The 24351-nt window shown below is 38.3% G+C and overlaps 1 protein-coding gene across 12 annotated transcripts in view; it reads left to right on the forward strand.

Moving 5' to 3' along the window:
• The first annotated feature begins 63 nt into the window (after window positions 1-63).
• The window catches only part of NF1 (neurofibromin 1), a 104515-nt gene continuing 80227 nt past the window's right edge, over window positions 64-24351 (forward strand). For 11 of the 12 annotated variants that reach the window (XR_007506396.1, XR_007506397.1, XR_007506398.1 and 8 more), the window contains exons 1-12: window positions 64-366; window positions 10180-10323; window positions 12968-13051; window positions 15350-15540; window positions 17849-17955; window positions 18214-18281; window positions 18518-18593; window positions 19109-19266; window positions 19925-20098; window positions 20296-20418; window positions 20717-20791; window positions 21971-22102. Coding sequence is in view for 8 of the 12 variants with exons in the window: in XM_049803341.1 (XP_049659298.1) it covers window positions 307-366; window positions 10180-10323; window positions 12968-13051; window positions 15350-15540; window positions 17849-17955; window positions 18214-18281; window positions 18518-18593; window positions 19109-19266; window positions 19925-20098; window positions 20296-20418; window positions 20717-20791; window positions 21971-22102 (1392 nt within the window). In the remaining 4 variants the exon portion in view is untranslated. Of the gene's footprint in view, window positions 367-10179; window positions 10324-12967; window positions 13052-15349; window positions 15541-17848; window positions 17956-18213; window positions 18282-18517; window positions 18594-19108; window positions 19267-19924; window positions 20099-20295; window positions 20419-20716; window positions 20792-21970; window positions 22103-23018; window positions 23064-24351 lie in introns of all 12 variants that reach the window. The other variant, XM_049803348.1, reaches the window with a different exon arrangement.

Below are 24351 nucleotides of genomic sequence, written 5' to 3' on the forward strand. Positions count from 1 at the left end.
CATCGCGTCCCCGCCGTCCGCGCAGGCGCCGCCCGCCGCCCGCCGCCGCCAGTGTCTCGGCGCTCCCCCTGGCGCGGCGGCCGCGGCGCTGCTGCTGCTGCTCGGGCGGGCGGGGGCGGCCTGGGCTCCCGCTTCCGGTGTGGTGTCATGGCGGGCCCTGGGCGCTGATGGCTGCGGGGAGCTGAGGGGCCCCGGAGCGCGCCAGGGATACGGACGCCCTCCCGTCCCCTCGCCCGGCGCCTCTCCTGCCGCCCTCCCTGCGGGGATCCGCCCCCCCTCCCTGGCCGGGCAGGCGGGGGGGGGGACATGGCGGCCCACAAGCCGGTGGAGTGGGTGCAGGCCGTGGTGAACCGCTTCGACGAGCAGGTAGCGGGGGCGGCTGAAGGGGAGGGGCGGCGGCGGCGCGGCTACCGGGACCGGGACCGGCGGGGGCGGTGCGGGGAAGGGAGGGCCGGGGCGGGCCGCTGCCGGAGGTGAGGGGCCTCTGCGGGCCGGGGGCTGGAGGCGCGGGCCGCTGCGGGCGGGGAGGGGGCGAGCGGCGGGGGAGGCCGCCCCGCTCCCTGAGGCGGAGGCGGTGGTGGGTGGGAGCGCTGCCTCCTGCCTTCTCCCCCCCCCCCCCCCCCCCAAACCCCCCACGGCTTTCTGGCCGTGCCGGGGGGCCGAGGGACCTGCGTTCCCCACACACGCACCTCCACACCAGCGCCCGGTTCGGCGGCGGGTCCCCGCTCAGCCCCGGCCGGGGGGGGGGGGCGGCGGCTCGCTGCGCCCATTGTGCTGGGCAGGGTGGCTGGGTGGGGCCGGGTGCTGCTTGCCGGTCTGGTATCCCTTCCAGCTAACCTGATGCTTCCCACCTTTTTTGTGGAGGTGGGGGGGTGTCCCAGTCTGGGCGGTGGAGTGGCCTCTCCTCTGCCAGTCTGGTCGAGATGCGGAGGCGTATCAATCGGTTCGGTACAGGGAGCCCGGGGGGGGGGGGGGGGGTCTTGTGTGTGTGTGAGATGCCTGGTTCCTCGTCGCTTCTGCTCCCCCACCTCTTCCAAAAGTGTGCTGGCTTTTCCTAGACATTCCTGTGAAATTTGCTTCCTCGCTTAACGTCCTCTCGCTCATCAGAAAAGAGGTAAAGCCTCAAGAATGAGTCTGAGGAAGACTAGGTGAAACTGCTCAGGCAGTTCCACCTTGTTCCCCGTAGCATAACGGTGGATGTCGGCGTGAAATTTCATCCGCATCGCTGGGAGCACAGCTGTACGGGATGAAGAGGGTTTTTTAGCCAGTGTTTTATAGTGGTAGACATTTACTTCTCTTTACAAAAGTCAGTGCTAGTAGTTTGGAGAGGGATTTTCTGAATGGAAGGAAGAGGGATTTGTTGGCCTTAGACTTTGTATTTCTCTGATCCACCTGCAGAAACTGCTTACTGGGATTAGGTGGCGTGACTTTCTCAGTGGGGCTAAGCTTAGTGCTTAGACTCTGCATTTTTACTCCCAGGATGCTTTCTTGACGTGCAAGTGTGAGCTCAGTGTAGGCTGAATGATCAGTTTCTGTGTTTTCTGTCTCAATTTGCTATACTGTGAGTACAGCCTTTGTGTCACACAGCTCTGTGAGACCCTGTTCAGTGTAACATCTATCAGAAACGTTAAGCTGGTTCTATAGATAGAATTTCATTCACCTGCCTTACAATCGTATGTCCCTCTCGGTGATGCTTGCCTTTTAACAACCCACAGGAAGATTTTGACCTGGTTGAATAAAAATAAGCTGTTGCTTTTTACATTTATATTAAAGCTGCTGTAAATGAAGTTTATCTGAAAAAAAGAAAATATCAAACTTTGGTTTTTGACATTAAAATGATGCAGATTTTTCCAATACGTTTTAGACATATTTGCATAGTTAACCTATTACCCCCCCTTATCTTGAGTCATAGATCATTTTTTCCATAAGCTTAAAAAGCATGGGACTGATTATGCTCCCAATAATGCAAGAAAATGTTTCTTTGTGTACTGGTGTTAAAAGGCCCTGGGCTTTGTCGTTTGCTTTGTTATGTATATTGTGGAATTGGGCTTGCCAACATCTGTTAGGAGTTAAGAACTTCAGCTTTTTAAACAGAATTATTTTTCTATACCTTTTATGGGATAATTACAGATAGGTGTATGGGAGGAATTCTCTCTTGATAGGAAGCTGTTCTGATTTTTGAGATGCTAAAATATTGGAGCTGCAGGGATGATATACATCAAATATGGTATTGACTGTTGTAGTCGTAGTGTAGCTTGCATGATAGGTGCTATTTACAAAATTTTGATTAGTTTATTGCGTATTTTTGTTTAACCAGTGCAATTTTTTTTTTAAATACTGTATCATCAAGTGAATGAAGCAGTGAAGCAAGGATGAGACATTAATCTCTACTTTTTTGAGAAGTTTTCTCTCGTATATTAATTTCAACTCGGGGTTCTTAATTTTGTTTGTTTGCTTTTAAGACATTGTTTCCTCTGCCTTGCCTAGCCTGACAGTGATCTTCATGGTGGAAAGGTGGCTGTTCTTAATAGAATACCCAAATGCCAGGTTATTGTGACACCATCGCTGCTACTAAATGCATTGTCAATCAATGGTGGTATTTATGTGCTTCTTGTAACTCCTCACCTTTGTGTCATTATTGAGTAGTCATGGTTGTTAAGTTATCTGGTTGTTATATTTTAGACTGCTCATTTGAGCATCAAGTCCATACTTCATGAAAATATACTGAATATATGCACATTATTTTAGCTGTGATAATGCACTTTTGAGTTTTTGCATTCTATGCCTGCCCTTCTAAACGCAGGCAGGACCTCTCGATTCAGCACTGAGGGAGCCACTACTTATTAAATCATCGGTATGTTTGAATAAGGAGGGGGAGCTCATGTTTGTTGTGGGTTGTTTAGGTTTGGGGTTTTTTTTCGTGTTTTTTTTTCCTGAGTGGGGGAAGACAAAATTTTTCAAGGTTTCTTTCTTCCTTTACAAAGCAGGAAAATGTAACAATCTTTCACCAGAATTTATAGATGTAGACAGGCTTTTCATTCATTTGCTAAGTGCTTGTATTCATTTTAAGACAGATGAAACAACAAACTGAGAGAATGCTAATCTGTATTGAAAACAAGAAAAATCAGTGCAAACCAGTCTGTTCTTGTCTGCTCTTGTTTATTGTTATAAATGCTGCTTTAACCAAAATCTGCTTTTGTGTGTACAATTCTGTGGGCCTGAAATGACTGGCAAGCATAGTTTTATGAATTAACCAATGACTGGCTCACTGAATAAATTTTTCAAATATACTGCCAGTCTTGCCCAGCTGCGCTCGCTTCTGAGACTACAACTGCTGCAATGCACTCTTCTTTGAGCTACCCTTGAAGACTGTGTGAAGGTTTCAGCTGGTGCAGAAAGAAGCCGTTGATGGTACATGTGAGGCTCGATCACATTTCTTATATAGCACATATGAAATCTCTTGACTGATTTTGTATGTAGTACTAGTTACTGTATTTTTCAAAACTTTCAGTGATCAGGATAGAACTAGGCTGCAGTAGCACAAAGAGGCTAGGCTATGTTTTAGTAAAATTTTTTGTGATTTCAGACATAATCAGGTCTTTGTAAAATAATCTCTTTTTTTTCCTATGGAAATGTTCACTTACAATTTTATGTACTGTATTTTTATAGTATTTTTAAATGTGTTACAAGCTGAAATCATGGGAAGGCTGATAACAGCAGTGAAATAGTTCTAAGCATAGGCTCACTGCCTAAGCCATTTAAATCTAGACTGTTTTAAAACTATCAGATATAATAAAAGGTATTAATCCTGTATAAACTTGTGGTGACTTAAGTTATTATGATATGCTTTACAGAAAGAAGCCCTTTATTACATGGATTATGGGTTAGGCTCCCCATTTGTAGTTTATGAGTTGTGATTGCTTTCAGTTAAGAAAGCTTTTATAAAAACTGAAAGCCAGTAGGAATGTTCCATTCTTACTTTCATTAAAAGGCATTAAATTAAAGCAAATATTCCCTCCTCCTGTTGATTCTCTTTGCAGCATTTGAAATCTATACAGCATCAGAGACCTGAAAAAACGCTGGCTGCAAGTACCAGCTTTGTGTTTTTCATTGCGGCTTGTTAAGAAATCACTAGTAGTAATAAGATGTATTTTAAAGTATTTCATGTGAGTTCTGCTGACTCTGCTCCCCAAATGAAATTGTATCTTTTGCTGTAAGGTAAGGCTGGTCTATGCAGAAGATGGAACTTTTTTCCGTAACTACTGAATTTCCACAGGAGCTAAGAACCGAGACAGACTATAACACTCCTCTTAAGCAGAAAGTGTGCTATTTCATCTTTCTTTAACATAAACCTGAAGCAGCTTCGATCTTATTTTTCAAAAAAAAAAAAAAAAAGTGTGTGATGCATTTCAAAATGAAGTGCTATACTGCACTCAGATGGTGTCCTAAAGAATAGATAAGGGAATGGCCCACATGCAACAGATGTTACCCGAGTTCATTAATGAGCTGCTGAAAAGCATTGAGATTATTTGATGATCCTTCCGTATTTAACACAGCAATTTGTGTTAATGTATGGGTAAATACATGTTTGTTCACAGTATCAACTTTTAGTGAACCTTTTGAAATTAATATTTTTTTTTGAGTAACCTATATATAATATTTTCAGAGTTCCATGTTCTTCTGAAGGCTTAGTTGTGAGGTTCTCTTACTAAATAATGCCTCTTTAGAAGGTGATGGAGTACATGTTTATAGTTGGGAGGAAGATGCCTGTTGACTTTGAGAGAGATTTGTATCTGGTTCTGACAGTACTGGTGCTGAGGAAGGTGTGATGCTGTCCACATTTTCTGTCACCAGTACCTCTGTGTGTGACAGTCTACTGAAGAATTTCCAAAAGATTATTTGGAAGGGAAAAGCTAGGTAGATTTCTATGCTGTTAAGGTTTGCACTAGGTATTTTTTTTTTCTAGATGTTATGTTAACAAACATAACTTTCTTCTGAATCTGAATCAAAGGCAAGGCACAAGGCTCAGATGCATTCAGACATCTCAAGCTGCTTACTGAAAATGAGCCCATTACAGACAAGCAGAGAATTTCCTTCCCTGAGGTGGATCCCCTGGGATGGTCTCTCACCTTCCCAGCTCCAAAGGTGATTTAGACCTCAGTGTTTTCCATGAGGCAGAGGTAGTGGAGGCAGCGAGACTCTGCAGTCTGCCACCACCGTGAAGCTGAAACTTGAAAGTGCTGAATTGTGGAGTCCCTGTGCACGGCTGGGTAGTGACTGCTGTCTGTATTAAGAGGTTTGTCAGGATGGTGATTTCAACAGCTGTCATTCTGAATCCGGTGGCAGACTAGGTTTATCTGTCAGATTCTGGATTCTTAATGTTCTGCAAAGTTGTGTCTTGCACAAAAAAGTTGAAATAGTGACTTTGTTTGAAGTGATAAAGCACTTACACTTGCTTCATAACTTGTGAAAATAAGAACATTAAATAGTCTTTTATTAAATAGAGATGATTACACTTTGTGTTCATTAATTGCAGGTGATAAAGAAAAATCCATAGCTTAATGTTAGCCTTTCTCAACAGACTGAGTGGAATATCTCACAGATGTTCAAATAGCTGTGGTGGTAGTTTCAAATCAATGTCCATGTACATTTAGCAAAAGATTGTACCTTATTGCATCAGACTAGAGGATACCTGGAACAGGTGCTAATCTCTTCTACAGACATGGAAAACACCCGTTTTTCTTAACTAACATCTATGATCAAAGAAGGATTCCTTAACTGAACTTTTTTGGATAAAAGTACATCAGTCTCTAAACTGAGGCCACTTCCAAAGATATGACAGTCTTCCATGCTATCAGATATCACAGTGCTTTTCACTTTTCAGACAGCTTTGCAATTCTGTAATAGCACTTACTTTGAAGTTTCAAAGCCAGTTTTTATAATTTGACCGTAAAGATCTTGTTAAGAATGCATGTTAAATCTTTTTTCTTTTTTCCTCTGGAGTAGCCAAGTACTTGCCTTCTTTTTTTCTTCTTTTTTTTTTTTTAATTTTAAATTGGCAAAGTTATTGTCTCATAAGTCTGAAGAGACTGAAATGCTTTTATCTCTCAAAACGGATAGTGATTAGGCATAGGAAAACCTTTGCATTTTCTCTCTTCAGCAGGATTACAGACCTCCTGGATATCACTGTAGACAAAATTGACCAGACGACTTGTGGCTGCCAGACACCATTGTAGAATGGTTAATAACGTAGGCCATATTAATGCTTAGGGGCAGTAAGTTTTCAGATGCCAAACTTGTCTGTTGGAAAAGCTTTTGAAGTGCTGTTTTAGTATTATTTTCTGAGATGCTAGCAGCTGACCATATGCTGTGATTCTGTGTATCTGTGAGTTGGTCTAGTCACATTTTTTTCTTCAATGGTATTATTTTATAATAATATTTGTGATTAGTGATTTAATTTACTGTTTTCATGAAGATGGAAGAATTTTAATTTTACTTTGGCAAGTTGAGAGAGGATTTTGCATCTTTTGGGTAGTAAATATCGATTTAGAAAAATAAATATCTTTTAGTAGCCACTAATTCAGCTGGATTAGTTTTAACAATCCTGTTTTCTTGAGGGTGTGTGGTTCAGATCTCTATTTTTAAGGTTTATTTATCTGTTATTGTATGCCTTTTGGAAATGTAAAGAAAATAATCTCATATGATCTATGTTGCTTTTTCTCCTACTAATAGTGCTTTGTAATTGCTTTGCATTTAGTAAACTCTTGTGAGAATGGTTCAGTTTCAGTATTGTATCAGTAGTAGATTTGGGAGAAGCTATAGATAGGTCAGCAGGGCTTCTTATATTGAAGTCAGAAATCCATTTCTAGAAGCGAAGTTTGGCTTAAACTGTTTATGTGGTCAAAAGATGTGTTTTAACAACTGGGGAGCTTGCATGGTTGGTGTAAGCTGGTAAATACTTCGATGTTTCGTCTTACAGATTTGCTTTCTAGTTGTTTCAGCGATACCTGATACACAAGATGACGTGTATCCTGAATTCAGGATAATGCTGGGTCTTGTACTGCATTATTGCAACTGTCAGGCTCAGCTACTTAATGGCTTTTCTTTGTCTTTTTGCAGTAATGTTCTTTTCTAATTGATCTTAAAAGATTTAAAATTTGATAGTTGGGAAGATTCCAGATTTCATCTACCTATTTTGTCTTTGTCCACTGCATAAAATAAGGCAAATTATAGACCAAAATGCCATTGTTCCCTGTCCTCTGTAGCTGATTTGACACCTTAATGAGATGTAGTCGAACTGGATTAGAGAGAGAGAGAGGGTATATGGCAGCATGCCTCAGTGTGGGTTGTACGTGCACCAATGCAGTTATAAGGTTTTTGACTATTGCTTCCTATTTCCTATTTCAACGGTGAAAAAAGCTGAGTTAGAGCAGTGGACTATCCCTTTGCGAAACTGGGATGAGTTCAAAATGGTGCATGTGTTCATAGTTTGAAGCTCCAGTTATATTTAAGCTTTGTGCTTTAATTTCTGTTTCTAATTCAAATAAAAGCTATACAGGAAACCATTTGTGTCAGTCTGTCTTTTTTCTAAAATAAAATCAAAGGCAATGAAAGTAAAATTTCAACTCCCCCCCCCCCCTTTTTTTTTTCTTGTAATGTTTAGATTGATGGATATTTGTATAGAAGTTAAATAGCTTCTATTTTGTCACTCGGCACTGGCACTGCATTCTGTTAGGGGACGTGTGATGCTCCAGCATGTTAGAGTGCACAAAGGAAATAGCTGAAAAATAAAAACCCCAAACAGTGCTAATATTTCCTTTTTATATAGTTTCCTATTTTAAATGGTAGTATAAAAAGCAGTTTTACTTCTATGTGACCTTGTTGCAGTGGCTGTTGTGGCAGGAAGCTCCAAAAGTGTATAATACGATGTTTCTATAGCATGGAAGCATACAGAACTAGATCTATGACACAGTTTTTGAGAGGCACTTCTGAAGTGTATTATCACTCAGTGGTATTGAGCTTTTCTGCTGTTGTCAGCACAGAGACTGGAAAATTTGAATAAAAAGTACTAGTAATGGTGAAATTTTTAATTAAATGTATCTATCTTCCACTAATGACTTCCGAAAATGTATTGTAAAAATAACATCCAACAATGAAAACAAAGCTTGAGTCATAAACGCTGTTTGTTCTGCTTTTTCCAGTTTTAAAATGAGCACGTTGTAATGCATGGCACTGTTTTAAAGCATTACAATCTGAACACTTGCAAGAGACTTGAAAAATGAAGTGGAAATTACCTCCATTGCCCTATGGAACTTGTTGCTGTAGGAGGTTGTGCAGGTGAAAAGCATCAGACCCCCTCATGGAGGGGTAGTCCTTAGTGTGTTCCCTGGATGCAACACTTGGTGCCAGAGATCCCTAAGCCGCTGTCTGAATTGAAAGCAGGTGTTCCTGATGGACCTTTCTGTTGCTGTTGGGTCTTGGGTGTGATCTAGCATGGCAGTTCAGTCATTTTAAGAGTCAACCGTTCCCTTAGGAAAAAAACGAGCCAGTTTCCATTGTGATCCTAGTCTGTGGTACCAAAAGAACTGATACTTAAAACCTAAACCAAACCACGGTTTATATGAAGGGGTGATTACACTTGGGCATAAAAACTAGATAGTATATTAAGGAGATCCATTTCCCTACAAATGGAAGATGTCAGTGTTAGGTAGACTGCGTTTAATGATGCAGTCAAAACTCTTGGAAAAAAATGTTCAAAGTTTGAGGTTCTTGAACACAATCTAGCATTTTAAATATGGGCCTTTAAACTTTTATCAACAAAGTTAATAAAGTTAAATGGTTGGCAGAGATGTGTTTGACTGCTGACAGCAGTTTAATGGGGTGACAGTATGTAAAAGTACCCTCACCAAGCCTGCAGAGGCCCCCAGCCTGGAAGGTTGCTCTTTAAGCATTTTGCAGCTGTAAAGCTGATTGTAGTTCCTTGGAATCTTTCTTTTAACCTCTCTTAAATGATCTCGTCTTTTTTCTTTTTTTTTAAGATACCCTTTCTAATGCAAAAAATATTACATCGTGGCATATACTTTGAGCTATCAGTGTCTTTGGGAATACACATTTATCGAGAATTTTAGTCAAAATTGGTTAAAACTTGCAGTAGCAATTAAAATTTCTATAGATAGTGAATTCCTAGGTCACGCTTTAAAATACAAATGGCACATATGAATTAGAAAAAGGGGTTCCTTTTTTGTTCCCACTTTTTTTTTCTTTTTAAAAGTATAAATCCTCAGTAGGGTGAATTTTTCTGAAGAATCGCTTCTCACATTTTCGCGTGGTGGTTCGTAAGGGGCCGACTCCAGTGAGGAGAGTGCAGGGGAAGTGAGTGCGTGCTTGGGAAGTGACTCGTTTGTGACCCTTGAAGAATTTGGGTACAGCATGAAACAAAGTGCCTAGTGTTCACACAGTAGGAGAAACATCTTGGTTTCGTGCAGTCGCTCTGAGTCTTATCTTTCCTGGGAAAGACGTGTTTCAAGCCTGGTTTTTGCCACTGGATGTTGGGCAAGGGCGGGTAGTGCGGGGCTCACAAGTGCTGGAAGCGTGTTTGCGGTGAGACTTCATCTCCTGGCTAGCAGTGGGGTGTGTCTGTGTGGGGACCCCGAAGTAACCCAAGTCCGTAGGGCCTGTGGAGGCTGGCGGTGGTGGTTCTTCCTGGGACTCGGTTGTACCTCTCGGCCAGTTCCGTCCTGCAAAGGAGTAGATGACACGCATGGAACTCGCCTGCTTTGTGAGCTACTCTGACTTTTACCTCCTCTTGGGTTTCAAGATGCAGTTTTGTTCTTGCAGGTGTTAGCCTTGTGAAGATTATTGGTATTTAACAAGCCAATTTTTGAAATAAAGAAACGTTTCTTCTCAGCATTCTATCTTACATTTTTCTGCTCCTTCTGACTGCTTTGACATTTGGTTTATAGAAAATTTATCACAAAATAGTGGTTTAATTTCAATTCAGAAAAAGGAATAGGTGAACTTCAGTATTTTCTTTTATGAATAATAGAAAGATGAATGTAGAGAAAATGAATCAATGTGTTTGTAGTTGTCTCTTGTAGAATGTTTTTCAAGGTTGTTTCTGTTGTCTTAAACTGTAAATTTCAATGCAAAAAAGCTTATAACACTTATCTCTTTTTGTAGCTTCCAATAAAGGCTGGCCAGCAGAATACCCACACCAAAGTCAGTACGGAGCACAACAAGGAATGTCTCATAAACATTTCCAAGTACAAGTTTTCCCTGGTCATCAGTGGTCTCACTAATATCTTAAAAAATGTTAATAACATGGTAAGTTTTCTAATTTTGGATTGTTGGGTGATTTTTCAATATGGTTGTTATTTATTCATATTGTACAATCTGTAGAGTCTCACTTGAAATTTAGTCAGATTGTTGCTTGCCTTTTACACTTAAGCTTTTTCTTTTCATCCTCCTGTGCTGAAGTTCGCCAACAGCGCTGAGCTGTGTTACATATAAAGGCAATGAGATAGTTGCGGCAGAGAAATCTAAAGGAAGGTGGTGATTAAGGGGAATCTTCTGTTAGTCATGGGAACAGTCTGTAGCTGGGAAGTTGTGTGGCTAGCTAAGGAGTGGGTACATAAAAGTACCTAATACTACTTTGGGTTTCTGAGCAATGTTTAGATACCAGTAGAATGCACTGCTTGTTGGGAGACGGGGGAGGATGTCTGCCATCACATGGAAAGGTGCTTCAGTTTTCTAGGGAAGCAGTGCTAGCAAAGTCTTTAGAGGAGGAATGTAGCAGGGCAAAGGAGCTGCTGAGCAGCAGTACTAGGAGGTTGGTTCCACCCCCTGCATCTGTTCTGCCAGAGCAGGACCTGCCACGAATCGTTTTGGGAAAGAAAGAAGGGAAAAAGAAGGGAAAAGGATTTAAAACCTGGGCTATTTGAATTTTCCAGGCTGTTTGTCTGTTCTAGCATTTGTATGTGTATATAAAATACATATATATATTTTAACAACCAGATGAATTTCAGTCAAAACCTTGTAAGAAAAATCTTTGAAAACAGTCTCTTGTCTAATACTGCCACTATAGACTCATACTTCCAAAGGGATACCTTACTAGTCAGTAAGAAAAATGAATGAAAAATGTGTGGGAGTGATACACATCTCTTCCATTTATTGTTTGATGTGGATTGCAGCCTCTCATTAAACCACGTCATGTTGATACTTGAGGGCAGTAGACTGCTGTGAAGGGATGAATTCAAGGTGATTTTTCTACGAGTTCCCAAAGAGAAATCTTTAGAGCCAGGTGTCTTGGTAGATGGTTTCCTTCTGCATACTGGTTTTCTCTTCTGCCTCTAAGGGAACCATAAAATGATTCCTGAAATCCATCAAAATATTTGACTCATGAGCATCACTAAAACTGTCATTTAAAATAGGTCTCAGTGGAACCAAAGAGAAGAGAAACCTAGAAACGGGGGAAAAAAAAAAAAAAAAAAGAATGTGGATGTCCATAGTGTTGACTCTAGAAATATAACTATTGCCATCAAGTTGGGTAAATGGAAAGTTTAGGGAACCTTTATGAGGAGAAAGTTATAGTTTGAATTTTTTTTTTTTTTTTTTGTAATGGAAGGTCTGGTTTTAGATTTGTCATGAGAAAAGTTTCGTTCATTGAGTTTTGAAGCCATGTGATTTATGATCGTGTGGAATCTCCACAAACAGGTAACAGAACTGGCCAAACTCTAGCAGTACTTTTTTTTTTTTTGTGGTTTTAGTAAGATAGTTTGTAGTGAGCTCTTTTGGATGTTGGTTGTATAGAGATATGCATCTGCTAAAACACTACAAAGGAGTGATAAAATCAGAAAAGAGGTTGCCCTCCTGCTAGGGATTTTTGGCTGCTTAAAGCTACCTGTAATCCCTTTTGAGAGAGAATTTATTTTAATTAAACTCCATAGTCATGAAGGAATGTGTTGATGTGTAAGATAATTGATAAATGAGAAAACTATACAGTTAAAGCAAGTTTCTGTATATGCTATAGAGATTTTGAGAGGAAGGACCTAGCTAAAAATGTCAATTAAAAAAGTCAAGATTTGCTTTGCACTGAGGAGCAAGACTTAACATTTTTTCATGTTTGATGAACTGAGCTGCTGTACGGATCAGCAATATTTTTGAAGGATTTCTGTAACTGAAATAAAACAGGCCAATAGACTGTCATAATGGTCTTAGTTTAGAAAAAAGTCTTGAGGGCTTGCAGTCTGCTGAAGCTTAGACTTAGCTGAGTTAACCTCTCCTGTGGTTTAAAATACAAGTTCTTTGGGTGACTTTTACATGTGTTCCATGTGTAGGCAATAGTACCAATATATTTTTGGCTAAATCTTTTCTGCTTTATTTTGCTGTCTTAATATTGCTGGAACTAGTCACTATTGTTGGCAGTAAAATAGGGTGCTAGCTTAAACACCCGATGGAATTCAGCCTTCATCCTGTATCTGAAGTGTGGCATCTTTTTTGGAGGGTCTTGTGTTTCTTCTTGTCGTCTGTGCTAAATTTTGCAACACTCTAATAAGCTTGTCGATACGGATTTGTTGTAGTGTCAGTTCTATTAAGATGTTGGCAATGAAGAACATAATTGGAAAAGAGTCAGCAGTAATTGATACCAAAATAGTTTCTGAAAAGGTATAACCTTCATTTCTGAATAAATTATAGGCCTGATGATGGTAAGGGGCTGCAGTGTACCTCCAGACTTACTTTGCGGTAGCTGTTCATTAGATTTGGCATTGCAGACTGGACAAAGATCTTTCTTCAGTGATAAGGTTTTAATTCCTATTTTAATCTAATTTTTGCTGGCTTTATATTTCTAAACTCAAAACCAGAGCAGTAAAGGAGCCATAACTTATCGTGCCACTTTGCTGCATTACTTTAGTGTGTTACAAGTCAAATTTCTGTGTCTCAGATGAATCCATATCCTTTCTACTTCTAGAGAATATTTGGAGAAACTGCTGAAAAGAATTTATATCTGTCTCAGCTGATTATCTTGGATACACTGGAAAAATGTCTGGCAGGGGTGAGTAGGCTTGCATAAGCAATTGCTAAGTTGGAATCAAATGAGTTAGAGAGTACAAGTCAAATGCTTGTGTATCTATTATTACTGGTATTAAAGTTAAAACTCATATGATTTAGAGCAAAGGAGGATTAATGCCATTTAAAAAATACTAAAACTTCCTATAAGTGCAAGTAGTTGATATAATTGATAAATTAAGGATTTGTGGGGTACTTTTTTCTTGCCTAAAATTAGTGATCTGTTTTCAGCTAAATAGATCCAAGTAAACTTTTGAATTTGCCCTTCCTACTATTCAACTAATTTGTGGAGTTATATAATGATTATTTTCTTTTAATAATTTGTTAAAAAGAATTGCAGGCAACTGGATGACTGTACTCAGAGACATGTGTGAACTGGAGTAAGGGACGACACAAACCCAAGTGAAGAATTAGGTGTGATTATGAAGCTTCACTAGATTTTTATAAGTTTTGAATGCTTGTGGCATATTCTGCTCAGTATTTCTTGATTAGATGCATCAAAACATTTTCATCCCACAATTTAAACAGAAAAAGTAATGGGATAGTAAATCATGTTAAAGGTAGCAGATAATTCCATACAAGTATTTCAGTTTTATGCTATTAAGTTTTTTGCGTACAGTGTTGATTTTTCTTTACATTTCTTAAAACTTTCATTTGCTGAAGTAATTTTTCATGTACTTGTATATACAGCAGAAACTTTGCTATCGCTATTCTAAAGATTACTTTTGCAGGTGTTTCCTAGATTACATTAGTTGACCATGTCCAAACTTCCACTGGGAGTCCAGTCCTGAGGTTTCCAATCAGAGTTGTGCTGCAAGGCAGTTTGCTATTACCTTTGGGATGTAAACGGTTGTACAACTTACTGTGCTAAACTGTATAATTGCAAAGCCAAACTTCACTGTGAGCAAAATTTGCAATGTTTTATTCCTTTAACACGAAAGGAATTTTTTTTTTAAAGCTGTATTCCTGGATGAATGTCATGAAATCATCTAAGCTCTTTGCTGTTTCACTGCAACAGTTTTTGAAGGTTCTTTCTTTATAAGGTAATGACCTTATTATGGTTAGATTTGTCAAGCGGCATATCTTACATTACAGTACTAAAACAGTCTGAATAATGGTGGATTCTTCTAAATTCACAAAAGAGCCAGGTAAATAAATTTTCCAGAATAATTTTCAGCTTTTACAGCTGGGGTAAATACCTCTTTTGGGCACTTGGTGTCTTTGCACTGAGTCAAAAAAACTGTTTTAACTTCAGAAATCAGTTCTTCTAAAATATTTCTTATATGCCTTTTGTTTGAAATGTTAGTGGTTTTTTCCTGATAGATGATGATATTTGAATAGCCTAAAATTGTGCTGAATACTTCTTGCTTTGTCAATTCAAATGAGAGCAAGTTGAGCCAGTATATGTTTAATAAGACTGAGCCAAAGTTCTATACAAAGAGCGTTGTGTTCTGTGATATCTTCAGACCTATTTCTTGCTCGCTGTTCTTGCTCAATGTTTCATCAAGTTCTCATGGCAACAGGACTCAGGTCAACTAAGTGGGAGTCTCTGAAACTTCCCAATTCCCTATGGTAAATTCATTGGTAGAATTTTAGAAAGCTTTAATGCTGACCCTTCTGTTAAAACTTGCTCTTAGTAGAGCAAAGTTTCGCTTTGAATTCTTTTGTAAATAGTTTCCTTATGTCTCATACTGTGCAAACTGGCAAAAATTATTTTTTTCTTTTGCAGGAAAAGTTAAGCCTTTTTTGACTCATATAGAGCAATCCTGGGCAAGAGCAAGGGAGAAGCACCTCTTTTTTGGTTCATTTTTTTATATTAAGTATTTGCTGTCAAAATATAGTGGTTAGAATACTACCCAAAAGAGAAGTAAGGGTGGGTCTTTGCCCTTTGAGCTTCCATTCAAAGCCAAGATAGTTAACGCTCTACTGCTAATACTTTACATGGATCAACAGAGGGCATTCATCATAACAGGAATGTGTTTTACTTAAAAAATTAGTTTGATATTTTGCTTGATGCTTGATGACATTGATCAACTTGGTATCCTACATATTTTGGAGACTTAACTGAAAATGTAAGATGGTTTGAATGATATGAGTTATTGTTTAAATGGAAAGAAACCTTTTCTGTGTAGACTACTTAGACTATGGTCAGTGGTCTGCCTGCAGGCAGAAATAGAAGTTTAAATTCAGGTCCTGTGCCTACTAGTGGCAGATGCTCCATTTTTTTTTTTGCCTCCAAGCCTCCAAAACGTAATTTCATGAAATACTGAATGTTTATTTTTAGCAACCAAAGGATACCATGCGACTAGATGAGACTATGCTGGTAAAACAGTTGCTGCCAGAAATCTGCCACTTCATCCACACTTACCGTGAAGGGAACCAGCATGCAGCTGAACTACGTAATTCTGCCTCTGGGGTTCTTTTTTCTCTTAGCTGCAATAACTTTAATGCTGTGTTCAGCCGCATTTCCACCAGGTAGGTGTTTTTCAGTAGCCTGACTTGGTATATTGGATGATCTGCTACATACTGGTGTCTAGAACATCTGCAATGAGTTGTAGTTTTTCTAATTTCAGAAAAGTTAACTGTTTAAATGATATTTAACAAGATAGTTCTTAAGTTAAACTCCCTCTACCTTTCAAAATTTTACTTGAGTTTCAGGTTACAAAATGAACCTGTTTCATATCCACTTTAGATTACTGCCAGCATATTTTCTGTGAGCTGCATTTATTGCTTTTTAAAATCTGCTTTCATAAGTACAAGGCAAATACTGTTGTAGAGTGAAAATAATGATAACTCAGCTGACTAAGTCAATTAAATTCTTGTGTGTGCAAGGTGTTGTGGAAAAAAATGATGCCGCAGATAGCGGGTTGTATCCATTTACTTATGAATTTAGAATGCAAAATTTCTGATTGTCTACAGCTCTGTTGGAGGCCCCAGGCTGTTTTCCTTCCTAATTTTACCTGCTTGAAGGCTTTTATGTTAAATCTATCTTATGCCTGAAGGGGACAAAACAGCTAGACTGTTTGTTAGTTGTTTGAAAAGACCCATTTGTCTTCTGACTGACTTGAGTTTCACAGAACATTTACTGTAAAAATAACTGTCTTTTCTGCTATTCTAAGTGAGGAGACAGGCCTAAAGTTTCCATCTATTCTTTGCTCTTTTTGCCCTGTTCCAGATCCTTCTGATGCTTCAGCATTTGCCAGTCCACTAGAGTTGTGTATTAAGCTTTTCATTACTGAAATACTTTGATGTTTTTTGAAAGTTGCTTGAAGTAGCTTAGTTCTTATCCCACGTTGTTATAGCTAATATCATCCTTGATTTGTTAGAAGTGGAGTTTGCACAGCCTTATGTGGTTGCATAGCAATGAGTGCCAATTTAATTGAAACAAAGATTTATATATTCCTTATAATGTAAAACAGTACCATTCCAACATTTTGGAAAACATTTGCATTTTAGAAATCAGTCTAATTTAATAATTTGAAATTTTAAGTATTTTAAAAACTTTTACCGAGCCTTTAATAACTTCTGTTTCAAGAACATGGACTTGGCAGCTAGCATGGAGGATGTGGTTTTACACAATAGGTTGATTATGTTTTGTTGCTTATGGAAATGGAAACAATTTCTTTTGCTCCTTTTGTAGGAAGTATTTTTCAGTTGACATTTTTTGACAGTCTTTGAATCTATTCCCTGGATTTGTATTTATTTGTATGTCTGTAGCATGGTTTAGTTCTCAAGCTCCAAAGCCCTTCTTACTGTCCATTTGAGCTGGAACATAGTGCTTTTCCCCCTAACCTGTTTTTCACTTCAAGATGGCTTGTACATAAATAGTTAAATATTCGACCAATTGTTGCTGATCTCCACAGGGGTCAGCTTGCCGACAGTTAGCATTGCTGATCTTTTGACCTGTGCTTCCTGTTTAGGCATATTTCTAGGCCTTGTACAGCAGCTGGGGGATTTTTGGCACGAAAAGCACAGCAGTGGGGACCTTCCCATTCCCAGTGAGGGCTGTTAAAGTTTCCCTGGCGTTGAAGAAATGAAGAACTGCTTTTGTGTGTAGTACTAGAAATCACATTCCATGTCTAAAACACATCTGTAGCTTTGGAACAAGATAGGGCAATCTTTAGTTTTTGAGAACATATGATTTAGTTATTAGAGGCTTGATATCTGATGAGATGTTTAGTAAACCATCTAATACAAAAGTGTGAAAAGATGCCATTGTGTTTAAACTGGTATGATGAAACTTCATCCTGTTTGTTTAGGCCAGAAAAACATGGACCTTCTTTAGCTTACAAAGAGTTGCAGTAGCTCACTTCAGCGATATTAAGTACCATGAGTCACGGCTTTACTCTGGAGAAGTTAGCTGGGGCAAGACTCGCTGTTAAGGAGCAGTAGTCTAAAGGTGTTATGATGCCATGAATGTAATATTTAGTTGAAAAGATGACAAGATTACTGCTACAGTATGGTAGATAACAGAAGGATTTAGGCAAATCTTGGGCATAAACAGACTATCACCAGATGGTATTGGTATCTTGTAAGACTCATCACTTGTATTTCTAGATCCATTTTCAGTATGAGGATGGAATAAGACAATAATATTAACTCTTAATCATGCAAGATCCATCTTTCATTTCTAAACCTGGAAAAGTTTATCTGAGGAGGTCGTATAACATGAGGAGATCACATAATATTCCCCTGCTATTCAAATGTATAGAATCATAGGTATGTGTTCATACAGATCTGACATAATCTGATTGAGAAGTTAGTTTACTTTGCATATTTTTAGATTACAGGAACTGACTGTTTGTTCAGAAGATAATGCTGATGTTCATGATATTGAACTTTTACAGTACATCAGTGTGGATTGTTCAAAACTAAAACGACTCTTGCAAGGTATGATTTGAGCCTGTGTTTTGAAATATTTTCATCTGAATATGTCTAGTTAGAGATGACACAATGGTATTGATATGCGTATCTTTTCATTGCTGTGTTTTACTCCAAATAGTCATATATTTACCAAAATATTTTTTAAAAGTAGCATAAAGACATTGGTTTAAAAATTGCTTTGCACTTCAAATGTCTTTTTATGATCTGTGTTGCTTTTTAGAACCAAGCTTCTTTTCTAAATGCAGAAATGTTTTACCTTTACAGAGACTGTTTTCAAGTTTAAAGCCCTTAAGAAAGTAGCTCAGTTAGCTGTTATCAACAGTCTTGAAAAGGTAAGTATTTTAATATTTGGTTTCATTGCTTGTTTGCAGACTTTATCTAATTTAGGAATAGTTACAATTCAGTAATTTACTACCAAATATAAGTTGGTGCATCCCTTTGCGTATATGTTTTGTAAGAAATGTTGAGTGATTAGAAGTAAGAGTAAAATCTCTCTTCATTTAAATACATAATTCCGAAAAAATATTTTTAAGCTCTGGAATGTAAAGATGTTTTGCATTATCTGCAGGCATTTTGGAACTGGGTGGAAAACTATCCTGATGAATTTACAAAGCTGTATCAAACACCACAGACTGATATGGCTGGTAAGGCATAACAAATGACATAGTGTTCGAAAGTTGGTTTCTCAGACGTCCCTGCATTCACTTGCATTTTGTGCCCTCTTTGCTTCTTGTGCAGCCTTAAAATAAACAAATTTCTGTCAACCTTTGTCAGGGCAGGCAAGGATATATTGCTATCTGTTTTCTCTCCTGACTCACCTTTTAAAGAGATTCATTTTGTGGTTCACAACACAAAGAGATAAAATCCAAAAGATGGAAGCTCTTTAAATATATATTTTTCATCTTGATACAGGAGAAAAACTTAGAGAACATCACCTGTATTTGTCGCTAGTCAGAAAGAGAGGAAAATTTATATTTTCTGGTAAACCATGTCTTTAACTGGGTTGAGACCATTTTATCCCCAGTAGCATGCCAATAATGTGCAAAACAGAACTTTTTTTTTTCTGTGTAGGTGGAGCTATTCTTCTGCTGTTTTATACCTATTCTTTATCTTTTCATAATTAAAATTGGTATTGAACTTGGGATTACCTTTTATGCAGATTGTGCAGAGAAGTTGTTTGACTTAGTGGATGGCTTTGCTGAAAGCACAAAACGTAAAGCAGCAGTTTGGCCACTGCAAATCATACTCCTGGTCCTGTGTCCAGAGATAATCCAAGATATAGCAAAGGATGTGGTAGAGGAAACGAAAATGAACAAGGTAAGAGAAGAAAAGTATCTGAATTCTGGTTCTGATTTCTAGACGATGCTTGGTTTTGCTTATTCTGTATTTCAGGTATATTTTATTTTGTCTTTCCTGCCTAAAAAGCACATTACAATTCCATATGTAAATTTATGCACCCTTTTTAAGTTCTCACCTGACATATGTTCTTTCACTGCCAATAATTCATACAGACAGTATGTCCCAAACAATGTTATTTCAGAACTTTTACATCTCCTTGGAGATCGGAGTCCCAGTGTTGTGATTTCCCCTGCCTCCACCAGTAGCAAACTTAGCATTGCTTCTAGCTGGCCTGTATTGTACTATTCTCAGTTTCTGCAATGTGTGTACTGTGTGTTCCATAATTGCAGTACCTGTGGCAGATGTTTAATTTGATGTGGCTGCAAATGTTGTGGTTAAGAGTAAACAACCATCTATCGTTGTGCCATTCTGATTGCCCTAGATTGTTCAAAATAAATGTCTTTAAATGTAACGTTTCTCCAGAATGCTGCATCAAGTTGGTTTTTGCAATCCCAATATCCATGATTTCTCATCAGAAAATGCAGTGTTGTTTGCTTTTAATATTTAAGGATCTAAAAACCCTGAACACAGATTACCAAAGCTCTGGTTAACTATTCCTGATTTTTTAATTCTGCAGAAACTGTTCCTGGACAATCTCAGGAAAGCGCTTGCGGGCCACAGTGGGAGCAGACAGCTGACTGAAAGTGCTGCTATTGCTTGTGTTAAACTGTGCAAAGCATCTACCTACATCAACTGGGAAGATAATTCTGTCATTTTCCTACTAGTGCAGTCCATGGTAGTAGATCTTAAGGTAAAAATGTCAGTTTCCTAATTGCAATGAAGAAATTTCAATTTTAAAATACTGAAATAAACTTTTAATTTCTCCTTAATTGAATATTATAGTGGTTTTCAGTGGAAAGTTTTGTATTGAAAGTAGACAAGAATAATCTTGGTATCTGATCTATATATATATATATTTTTTTGTTTTGTTTTGTTTTAAATATATAGAATTTGCTGTTTAATCCAAGCAAACCTTTTTCAAGAGGCAATCAAAATGCAGATGTAGACCTTATGATTGACTGCTTAGTTTCCTGCTTCCGCATAAACCCTCACAATAACCAACACTTTAAGGTGAGAACACTACTTACTGGTAAGTCATTCTCCACATACTATTGATGACCTGTGAGTTATAAAAGATACGCTAACAGCAGCTGGAAGCTCATAAATAAGTTCAACTGTATAAATACACCTTAGTAATAAATCCGTGCATGTTTTTATAAACCTTTTCTTAGCTTATTAGACTTGCTCTTGCTTAGATTTGACAGCTTTGTCAATTTAATAAAAAGGCTCCAGTGTGTTATTTAGTGTGATAAGAGAGATGGCAAAGACAAAGATGTTCCTAAGTGGCTTTTATGTATTTTTATTGTAGATCTGCTTGGCACAGAATTCCCCATCAACATTTCATTATGTGCTGGTAAATTCGCTCCACCGAATAATCACAAATGTAAGTTCTGAAAGTATTTAATCAGCCCAGCAATCTGTGGCTTTTATTCATATCAGTATCTGCTTGTTAAATACAATTTGAATAGTAGACCAAATCTTGTTGCCTGTATCCGTGCAGCAAGAGTTGCTTGCTAGTAAGAAAGGATGTAAAAATCTTTGTTCACACTGTCCACTACTTGGATTCCCAGTTTGAGAGCTTGTATTCCAGTATAAAATTTCAGTACAAATATGTTTTAATACCCTCTAATGTAGGATGACAAATAAATTTTATGTTCCCTGGTTTTATAATAGCTACTGTATTACTGATACATGAAAAACACTCCCAGGACATGCATAGTTACACCACCTTCTGCAACTTCTGGTGTATTGACGGGGGAACTTAGGGGAAGAGCTGGCCTCATGGTTTTGCTCAGGGATTTGATCCAGTATGAATTTAAATAGTATAAAATTGTAGTAAATGCTGAGTGCCAAATATATTTCGAAAGTTTGTGCAGTTATTCAACTTCAATTTGTTATTGTACTTCAAGTCACTAAAATACAACTTCAGTTTTTTGTATTGTTCAGAATACTTTCCTGATCAGTATGGAAACAGCATCAGTCAGTGTTGAGCAAACAGCCTTGCTTAATTTACATAACACTTTCTATTTCATTTATCCCAACATCATAATGAAAACACTATATTAAAAAAAGTATTAGGCACTTTGACAAATAGTGGAGAAACATCACCCCATCTACAGCAGCATTATTTGTGGTGGAGTAATACACTAAACAAAACGGAAAATTGGTACTTCCAAAGTGCTTGATAGTGTCTGAAAAGCTGTATCACAATGAATTGAGTGCACATTGTTTGTTTTGAAGTATTACTTATTAGCATTCAGTATCCTGAAATCTACCATGGTTTCTTGCATTTACAGTTTCAGCATTTGTGCTTGTTCAGAAAGAAGGGTAATACAGTAAGCAGCTAAGTTGGAAGTACTACTTCTCTTGCAACTCATTTAAATATTATGAGTTTTATGCATGAGAATGCAAAATTAACATATCGGTAATACCGTGTAAAGTACTCGTGTGTAAAGGTTAGTTATACTACAGTTTTTGTAACTTCTACAGGTCTAAAATAAATCATAATCTAACTCTCATATTACCAGTTTAACTTTTGAGCATTTCTGTATTTTCGTTCTAGTCTGCATTGGACTGGTGGCCCAAGATCGATGCTGTGTACTGCCATTCCGTGGAGCTTCGCAGCATGTTCAGTGAGACGCTTCACAAAGCTATTCAAGGCTGTGGGGCACATCCAGCAATTCGCATGACTCCGGTAAGACTTCTAAAGAAGCTGTTAAAACACAAACCTGTTGTTTCTCCTGTGTCTCCATTCCATTCCAGCTTTTTTATTCATTAACTTTAGACTGGAAACTAGAGGGGGGAAGAACATTGCAATCCAAAAAGCAACAGAGCGCCATACATGCTTGGTAAACCTTGCAGGTTTTGGTGTATTGACTGTTTCTAGTCAGTTAGTGATGTATGTTTCTCAGTTTTCATGCTGCTTTTAAACTGGCAACATAGAAGTAATTCTTCTGTAACTGTCCTCTGTGGCTAACTGTTCGTTTTAAGCTTTCTTGCTGTGTGAATAGCTAGGTAATATGACCGTTCTTGTTTAGTATGAAAACCAAAAGCATTTTGTATGTGAAGGTAATTTCTGAAAACTGCAATGCTTTTATCATGATTGGCATGAGTATCTCCTCATTTGTCTTGCTTGCTTTCTGTTGAGCAAGTTGACTGTTTGGTCTTGGTGACAGCAACAAAGTAAGAGATTTTTCAAGCATTATGAAATAAAGCCAATGTTCTTGGTTGTCTTGGAAAAAGTCTTGAGTAAATTCAAATTTGTAGATCATCCAAATTTTTTTTAGTAAGTCCACATGCAGCTGCGTTGCCTTTCTTTTGAACTTCCCATTTAGGACTTGCGATGTGTAAAGTGAACTTGGTCGATTGTTTTAGAAGGCCTAAAATGATACATGACAATATTCCTATTGGGCTTCTCAAATGAAAGCAAATGATCAAAATACCTTTAGTTGAAAGCTACAACATGTTTAACTTGCTTTTAATGTGTATATATTCATCTGTTGAGAAAATACCAGGGGTATTGTAATGGCAACTCTGACATTGATTGGTGGTGCTTTGTCTTCTGCTTCTTATTTTCCGTTCTTATTGGCTGCTGTCGCTCACATGGTCAGATGCCAACCAGTCACTGTTTTGCATGGCAGTGGGCCTCTGTTGCTGTAAGTATGACCCATTGTAACTACCGCAGAAAAGCCTTTCCTTGCTCTGACTTTTCTGTGCATAGTTACCACTGCAGTCACCTCACTTCACCTGGGATACAGAAGGTAGCATGTTTTACGTAAGAACGTAGGACGGGAGGAGACCTCTTCAGCGCCGCTCTTGGCCATTGCAAGGCGATCCCTTTCGCAACCAGTTGAGCTCCTTCCTAGAAGGAAAGGCTTTTGGTTGGTTCTGTTCTTTTCTTCCTGCCCCCTACTTTGACATCATGATGCTCTTCCAGAATCTCCCTGCTCTGGTGGTTAGAACTGTTTTCTAATTTCCAGCCTAAACTTATTTATGTCTAACTTACCCCCTTTTGTTCTTGTTCCGGTGTTGTCTGTTAGCTTCAAATCAGTGTTTACCCCCTTGATGTATTAGCAGAGAGCAGTCATGTCTCTGTTTATTGATAGTCTTTAGTTTTGATTGTATGAAGTAAATAAATTGCTTCACAGAAACAAAGCAGCTTCTTTTGCCACGTGCCTCTTCTCAGAATTCCCTTAACTGTAGCAAACTAAGGTTTAGCACAGAATTACTTACCTGTACCAGTGTGGTATCAATTTCTTGATTGGATGCTTTTTATGTGGGAGATTTTATTCTGTATATTTTCACAATAACTATTTAGGGAAGTAGCATGAGGTTCTAATTTCTTGTAGAATTTCATTATACAATGTCATATCTCCTTCAATTACCTTGAGGATGATTTCCAGCTAGGTTTTTTGTTGTTGTTGTTGTTGTTGTTCAAAACTTATAAGCTTAGTGAAAATGAGAAACAAGTTCATGTTACTGAGATCTTCTCAAATAGTAAAGTAGACAAAATAGTTTAAAAAGCTGTGTTTCTAAAGAGCATTGTATTCTGTCTTGTGTTGATAATCCACAATGACAATTTTTTTGTCCAAGTTACTGCGTCGTAACTGTTTTGGTAGATGGAAGCAAAAATACTAATTTAACCCCTGCTGATATAAGATTAAAATCAATGAAAATATAAATTCTGTAAACTTACTGGAGAGAGATGAAAATCCTTTTTTCTTTGGACATACTGGGGACCAATTAATGAAAGTTCACATTTTTTTAATATATGTATTTATGTATATGTATATATACACATACACACACTTTATGTATATATAATTTTTCACAGACTTTAGCATGCATCCAGATTATTTTTGTTGAGATGCAGAAACTGCAGTTTATTGTCATACAGCAGGGTGGTTCACTTTGAAGGGTTGTGCACACTGTAGGATTGAAGCA

Source organism: Accipiter gentilis, chromosome 6, assembly GCF_929443795.1.
Source record: "Accipiter gentilis chromosome 6, bAccGen1.1, whole genome shotgun sequence".
In the NCBI taxonomy this organism is placed as follows: Eukaryota; Metazoa; Chordata; class Aves; order Accipitriformes; family Accipitridae; genus Astur; species Astur gentilis.